The sequence below is a fragment of the Oreochromis niloticus genome, linkage group LG15 (assembly GCF_001858045.2).
Source record: "Oreochromis niloticus isolate F11D_XX linkage group LG15, O_niloticus_UMD_NMBU, whole genome shotgun sequence".
Classification (NCBI taxonomy): Eukaryota; Metazoa; Chordata; class Actinopteri; order Cichliformes; family Cichlidae; genus Oreochromis; species Oreochromis niloticus.
Window position 1 is genome coordinate 21,383,689 of NC_031980.2, and position 8,149 is coordinate 21,391,837.

General features: G+C 35.3%; 1 protein-coding gene across 1 annotated transcript in view; it reads right to left on the reverse strand.

Moving 5' to 3' along the window:
- The window catches only part of LOC106097546 (mucin-3A), a 326,173-nt gene extending 318,419 nt beyond the window's left edge, over nt 1-7,754 (reverse strand). Inside the window, exons 1-3 of the mRNA XM_025899271.1 lie at nt 7,570-7,754; nt 7,016-7,351; nt 6,511-6,624 (exon numbers count right to left, since the gene is read on the reverse strand). Of these exons, the coding sequence (XP_025755056.1) occupies nt 6,511-6,624; nt 7,016-7,351; nt 7,570-7,630 (511 nt within the window). The 5' untranslated portion in view covers nt 7,631-7,754. The remainder of the gene's footprint in view (nt 1-6,510; nt 6,625-7,015; nt 7,352-7,569) is intronic.
- Between the last annotated feature and the right edge of the window lie 395 nt (nt 7,755-8,149).

The window sequence follows — 8,149 nt, forward strand, 5'->3', positions numbered from 1 at the left end:
ATACTGTCATAGATGATGATGAGAATATGTTTAAGGCATTTAAATTTAAAAAATTAAGGAATGGGAAGATTTAGATCTACTAACGTGCTTAAGAAAACAACAAGTTATTTACTTAAAAACATCTCACATGACTTAATTCAGCAGTTAAATAAACTACCTTGTCTGTACTGACTTGAGTTAAACTTACAAAAAAGTGCTTGCTGCATGGTGGTTATCTATATATTACACACAATATTACATATTACTTTAAAAAAAATTAAAAGAAAGTTACTCTACAATCAAAACATTAATACAGCATCAAGAAAAACAACATGCAACCTTTCATGATCAACATACTATGTCTTTGGTTTGTTGATGGTGGAATAGAGGTCGCTGGAATCAGTGGAAACTCCAGCAGGAGAGAAAGTCTTCACAGTGCTGTAGGTCATAGTCTCACCATCATCATCGACGCGGGGCTGTAAGAAAACATCGCAAAATTTTCTTAAAGACAAAAACTTTGAAAAGTCTGAACTTACTACTGACATAATTTCTATAAATATCAAAATCTTACCCGGTCTTTACTCTTGGTTTTCTTTGTGAAGCTGATGGAGGCGTAGGAAACTTCATCATCGGCTTCAGCCTGCACAGTGAAGACAACATTATGACTGCTCAGTAATATAAATTTAACCTGAAGAAAACTTAAATGACTACAGGAGGAACTGATTTAAGTTATTTGCCAGCTGAAGTTATGTCACTGGTTTTTCCCTTTATCCTTTTCACTTTATGAACTGAAGTCAAAACTAAAGGTGTAAAATGATTCTGGTATGGAGCAAAAAAAGGGCATTTGAGTATTTGAAGATTTGAACTCACAGTGTTGTTGCTCTGTTGTGTTTTGTTTCCTGAAGAAGGGAAAACAATTCTTTAACTTCCCCATTAAAAATCAATGTTTTTTTCTGTTTTTAAAAATCATAATCTATAGAAATGTAAAACAAAACTGTATTCAACCAGATATTTATTTTAATTAATATTTAAATTTCCTTATTTCCATTTATGATCAACTTTAATCTGTGAGTCTTCTCACCTTTAGTTTTCTTCCATATGATGATCACCACAACAACTAACAGTGCTGCTAAACCCACAGGAACGATGATAAACCATGGCTGAACTGAAAACATTAGTAATATATGTTAAACATAATCCTGAATTTTCCCACAAAGATTCAACTGTCAGTCTGACATTCACAGAGAAATTCAGTCACTACCTCCTGCTGGATTATTTGATGTCTCTTCTGACGTTGTTGATGTGGATTTTGTTGTTGATGATGTTTTTGTGGTGAACTCCACTGTTGTTGATTTTGTTGTTGCCGGCTCTTCACACAAAGAAATGCAATAACAACATTAAAGACACAAACAGTAAGAAAAGACTTGAAAGTAAGTGAACAACAACAGAGAGGAAACAGTGGTGAGATGTTTAACAGTGTAACAAGTCTCATTTTTGATGATGTCTCATGTCTGAGGATATGTTCTCTTTATCTTCATACAGACACTCAACTGTGAGTCTACAGTGTTCATATGTCAACACAGAGCTGTTCAAGATGCTTTATCATTGTTCTCATGTACATACACTGGTGAAGATGGAGATATTGTAAGAGAAAAGCAACAATAGAAAAATGAACTTCATCACTGTGATCATAATTATTGTGGTGTTTCAGTTTGTTGTTCTAACAGGACAGTTTGAGCTGAAAACATTAAGATGTAAATACTCACTGTTAATAACAGACAGATCAATCGTAATGTCTGGACCTTCTTGTGGTCCTCCGTTTGTTTTGAACTGTCTGCAGGTGTAACGACCAACATCCTGATCTGTGACCTTCTTTATAACCAGAGAACAGTCTGCAGAAAGACTCAGTCTGTCTGATTTACGTTTGACTGCTTTTTTCTGCCCAAGGTCAAAGAGTGATACTGAGCTGCTTGATTCACTGAAGATCCAGGTAGTACTGATACAGTTATGCTGACCTTGTATCACATTTTTACAAGGCAGAGTAACATCATGTCCACGTCCAGCTGTGACAGTTTGAACAGTTTGATGTTGCTCAGTTGTTCCTGTTGAGAAAAAGAGAGAGAGAAATGTGAAACATCAAATATGTTATGAATATCAGTGTTATGTTTATAATGTGAAGTTTATTTTAAATACAACACAAGTTTAAGTTTCAACTTTAGTTTCCAAGAGTCAGCTCAAGTCAAAAAGTTAATCATGACTGTCTCAGTTAAAGGAAGAATAAAGAAGTAACACTTGTGATAATAATGCACTTTATTAATTGAATATGTTTCTATGTACACTTACCTTTAAACTGAAGCATCTGTATCAGTAATGAAGACATTTGAATCCATGTGAATGCAGCCATCGTGCTTCTCTGTCTCTCTCAGTCTCTGTTCTTGCTCTCACGTTCACAAATGAGACAGTCTCAGAGATGAATACAGCATCAACTTCCTGCTCACTTCCTCATAGTGACATCACTCCTTTTCTCTGCTCTTGCTGAATTAATTCAGTTCATTCAGCTTTTAGGCATCTGTATCTGCCCCTCTGTCTTAATGTAGATATAAAATTTGCTAAATCCTTTTTCACATTTAATAACTTTTATATTTAATCTATTTTGCAAACTCCCCTGTTTTCCCTTTAAAGGACTTTTTAACAGTGGAAAATATCTTTATCAATAATAGAAAAGAGGAAGTTAAATGTGTGAAGTCTGTTAGATGAGGTAAGTGTTTACATTAATGTAGCTCTTATGTACATTGGGCTTGTTATTAGAAAATAGGTTTATGGTGATGTTTTTCTGCACACATGAAATAGTTGACGACTCAAATTATTTACACACTAGAATCTGAATCTTAATCATTGTAATGAAACATGGTAATACTGGCGCAGGGGCCACTGTTAGCAGCTTGATAAAAACACAGATCAGATGTATTAGAGGTCTGAGACCTGTTTGTTCTTCATTGAATGTATGAAGTCATTCTTTCTGAGAAGTGAAGGGGAAGTGTTTTGGTGAGAATGTGGGTACAACAGCAGCAGAGCTCTGGAGGTTTCATAATGACCAGATGAACCTCTGACAGATAAATGGTTAACACATCGATGAACGTGACACTAAACTGTCTTTAGGATTCACAGCAGTTTCTACACACAGCAGGTCCTTATACCTTTTTTAATGTTGTGTAAGTATAATTCAGCTATCAAAAATAAAAGCAGATGTTTGCACATGTTTGGAAATGTTATAATACAAGTTCAGTACAAACAGAGCTGTTCAAACCAGCAGAGTAAAATTTTAATACTGAATATGAAAGAACAGGAAGTCAAACTGGAGACAATAATAGATGCTAGTTTGTACTGTGGTCTGTGGTGGATGGATCAGGTGTGTGTGAGAGAGAGAGAGTTTGAAAACACATAATAAAGTGGTTCACAAATATGTTTTTCATTTATTCGTATTATCATCCAAAACATGAAAAACAAAAATGTAACATTGACGTTATAATTTGAATCATAACATCTTTTACTATTTTTAAATGTCTTTAAAACTCACCTCCTCTCCACATCTCAAAAAGAGAGAGAAGAGCTCAGGGATAAAAATAAAGTATAAAGACAAACAATCAAAAGACAAAATTTAAGAAGCAATAAAAAACCTGTGATTCTGATCTCACTGTTTTACCTTCAGTAAACATCAGCAGCTACAGATTTACACAACAAAAGATCCTGTTAATCATAACTAAATGAAGGATAAAATATTGTTTTAAGTTAGATTTATCTAAAAACAAATCTAACTGCACATGAAAAAGGTTTTAGCTAAACATGAGATAAAATCAAAACTTTTTTTTGTTCCTTTTTTGAAACCTCTTTTCTGACAGGAGAAACATGATCTGAATGCTCTGTTGAGCCAAACTCATTTGTTTTGCCCAAAGGAGCTATATGAAATGTTTGTATCCTTCCGTTCTTAGTTTTTCTTTCTTTCTTTTTTTCTTTTATTTATTTTCATTCTCATTCACTTTGTTTATGTGTAATTTAGCAATACCAGAGCTGACAGGCAATGAAAGGTAAGAAGGGATAAAGAGAAGAAAAGGGAAAAAGAGAGTGACACGAAAAATAAAAAGCAGAGAAAATCTTAGAAAAGAGACAAATAAAAGTACAAAGCACTCATAGTTAAACTCAGCAGATCACCAACTGTTGCACCTGTAAGAAAACTGTAAAAAATATATAAAAGCAAACAGCACATCAGGAAAATACAAAGACACACATATACATGGTCAATTTTGCTATAAATGTGTGTGTGTGTGTGTGTGTGTGTGTGTGTGTGTGTGTGTGTGTGTGTGTGTCACAAGACGGACTTAATAATGAGGGTCAGAGGCCACAAGAACACCCCTGGACCCAGAAGTAGACGAAGAACAATCCAGTTCAGCAGGGCCATCCAAAGCACCCCAGGAGTACTTGAGACCCAAGCCCACACGTCCAGATGACAACCATGTGCAGGAGGAGGAGGGAGGCCCCAGAAAGAGTTCCTAAAAGTTCTCAAGGACAGTGACCAGCAGGGAGTGGTGGGGAGGAGCAACCCTCACCCATCATAACAATGTCCCACAGAGCTCAGCAAGTCTCAGACTTAGACCCAGCCACACACACACACACACACACACACACACACACACACACACACACACAGTGTTTCAACAGCAATGGGCTCATTTTTGTCACAAGATGATGTTTGAGTTGTTGATCAGTGGAGTCTGACAGAAGCAGAAGAGTCTCCAATGTTTTCATAGTTCACTCCATCTTCACCCTCATCATTTTGCTCCTGTGGAAAACAACACAACACACTTTAGATTCTCTCTGATATTCATACTTTGTGATGTTGTTTTCCTGTTTTGTTCGATGTTTTCAGTCTTATGCATTTTTATTACATTTTTTACATTTCTTATGATTACAGTTAAGCTTGGAACTTATAAATATTATTATTATTTTATTAATTAGTGTTATTAACTTAAATATTACTAACATATTTCTCATATATTGGCTTCTTTTCATTGTCTTCTGTTATATTCTGGAATCAAATTTAAAATCCTGCCCTCACATAAAATGTCTTGAATAATCAGTAATACTGATACGGTATCACCCTCATAAGAGCACTTCCCTTTCAGATTGTGGGCTTCCTTGTGGTTCCTTCAGTATTTTACAGTCGAACTGGAGGAAGAGTCTTTGAATATTAGGCCTAAAACTTTCCTTTTTGCTCAATCATATAGTTAGGGCTGGATCAGGTGACCCTGAATCCTTTCTTAGTTATGCTGCAATGGCTGCTGGGGGATTCTCATGATGCGTGGAGTATTTCGTCTTCAGTCACCTTTTCACCGGCTATGTGTTAATAGACCTCTCTGCATTTAATCATTACTTGTTATTAATCTCTGGCTCTTTTCCACAACATGTCTTTTGTCCTGTGGCAGATGGACACGACCAGTTGTGGCAGTTGGTGTTTTGTGTCAGGTGTACTCAACACCTTTTGTTTATGGTTTAAAACAACTAATAATAAATTTCATGAACTTAAGAAAGTAAATCAAGCAGCTGCAGAGTCTGTTTGAGTTTACTGAACTTAGACATACCTGCTGTAACATCTAAGTGAATCAGCATCAATCAGCTTTTATTTGCTCTTTCTTGTTATCACTCGACCTGGGCTGGTTTAAAGAAGTTCACTATTAACTAGCTTATTAGTTGTTCGAGCATTCTGAAGCCATGAAGCTCCGCCTCCCAGCACACGCCAAAACAGTGACATAGGGTTGAAACAGAAAAACAGAGCTCATGTAACATCTGCTTCTATCTTCTAGCTTTGGTGTCCTCTCTATTATTCCACAGTATTTATATAATTGGCTTTGCAGTGCTCCCTAGTCTGTGTATCGTTTGCTGTCGGATTTCACCTAGATCTGGCACCGGTAATAGTAACAAAAGTTACAGAGGAATATTGAGTGTTCAATCTTACAATGTTTTCTTTAGTCTGTGTTTTGTTTCCTGAAATAACAAAAATAAAAAACAAAAAAAATTACACTAAAACTCGAAGCTTTTTATGTATGAAAGTTTCATCTGTGAATGTTCTCACCTTTAGTTTTTATCCACATGTTGACTGTAACAGCAATATTAAGAGTGCTGCTAAACCCACAGACACAATGATGCATCTCACAAATACAGACAATCTAAAATAATAAAATATTTTGGCTTCAAATTTCTGTTCAGTACAAAACCAAAGATTTCAAATCTAATAAATACAGTCGGTTTTCTAACATGTAGAGATGACGGTTGATGTGTTTTTGGACTGTGGAGTTTCTGGCTGCAGAATTTATTTAAAAATACAAAATCAACTATTCTAAATGAACACCAGCAATGAAAATGTTAATAATCAACTAAATGTGTTCAAAAATATATTAGTAATAAAATATCATTTTATCTTTCATAGAAGCTAAACAGTCGATACAATTTTAAAAAACAGAGTGATTCAGTCACTACCGTCTGGTTGATTTGATGTTGTTGTCAGCGATGTCTTTACTTCCTCTTTTGTTGTCCATGTGTTTATTTTCACGGTTGGTTTAATTGTTGATGTTGTTGTTTTCACATCTTCACCTAAAGAAATGCAATAACAACATTAAAGACACCAACAGTAAGAAAAAACTTGAAAGTAAGTGAACAACAACAGAGAGGAAACAGTGGTGAGATGTTTAACAGTCTAACAAGTCTCATTTTTGATGATGTCTCATGTCTGAGGATATGTTCTCTTTATCTTCATACAGACACTCAACTGTGAGTCTACAGTGTTCATATGTCAACACAGAGCTGTTCAAGATGCTTTATCATTGTTCTCATGTACATACACTGGTGAAGATGGAGATATTGTAAGAGAAAAGCAACAATAGAAAAATGAACTTCATCACTGTGATCATAATTATTGTGGTGTTTCAGTTTGTTGTTCTAACAGGACAGTTTGAGCTGAAAACATTAAGATGTAAATACTCACTGTTAATAACAGACAGATCGATCATAATGTCTGAATATTCTTGTGATCCTGTTGCTGTTTTGAACTGTCTGCAGGTGTAATGACCAACATCCTGATCTGTGACCTTCTTTATAACCAGAGAACAGTCTGCAGAAAGACTCAGTCTGTCTGATTTACGTTTGGCTTCTTTATTCTGCCCAAATTCAAAGAGTGTTACTGTGCTGCTTGAATCACTGAAGATCCAGGTAGTACTGTTACAGTTATGCTGACCTTGTATCACATTTTTACAAGGCAGAGTAACATCATGTCCACGTTCAGCTGTGACAGTTTGAACAGTTTGATGTTGCTCAGTTGTTCCTGTTGAGAAAAAGAGAGAAATGTGAAACATCAAATATGTTATGAATATGAGTGTTATGTTTATAATGTGAAGTTTATTTTAAATATAACACAAGTTTAAGTTTCAACTTTAGTTTCCAAGAGTCAGCTCAAGTTGAAACTTTAACCATGACTGCCTCAGTTAAAGGAAGAATAAAGAATCCAGTTTATTAATTGAATGTGTTTCTATGTACACTTACCTTTAAACTGAAGCATCAGTGTCAGTAATGAAGACATTTGAATCCATGTGAATGCAGCCATCGTGCTTCTCTGTCTCTCTCAGTCTCTGTTCTTGCTCTCAGAGATGAACACAGCATCAACTTCCCGCTCACTTCCTCATAGTGACATCACTCCTTTTGTCTCATGTTGCTGAATGAATTATTTCACTTCATAGCTTTTAACCATCCTTAGCTCCATCTCTCTCCCAGTGTACATATACAATGAATAATTTTTTTTAAATTATTTTTTATATTTAATCTTTTTTGCAGACTCCCCTTTCGTCCCTTTAAACAGACTGTACAACAATGGAAACATTTGTGATCAACAACAGAAACAAGGAAGTTAAATGTGTGACTGTTAGATGAGGTAGGTGTGGCATTAATGAAGCTATTGTTTACATGTTGACTTATTATTAGAAAACAGTGTTCATGGTGGGTTTTTTCAGGACACATGAAAAGAGGTCAAAATACAAATTCTTCACAAACCAAAGTTTTATTCTTAATGTTCACAAGGAAACAAGATAATATTGCAGCAATGACCACTTCCGCTCGATAAGAATAC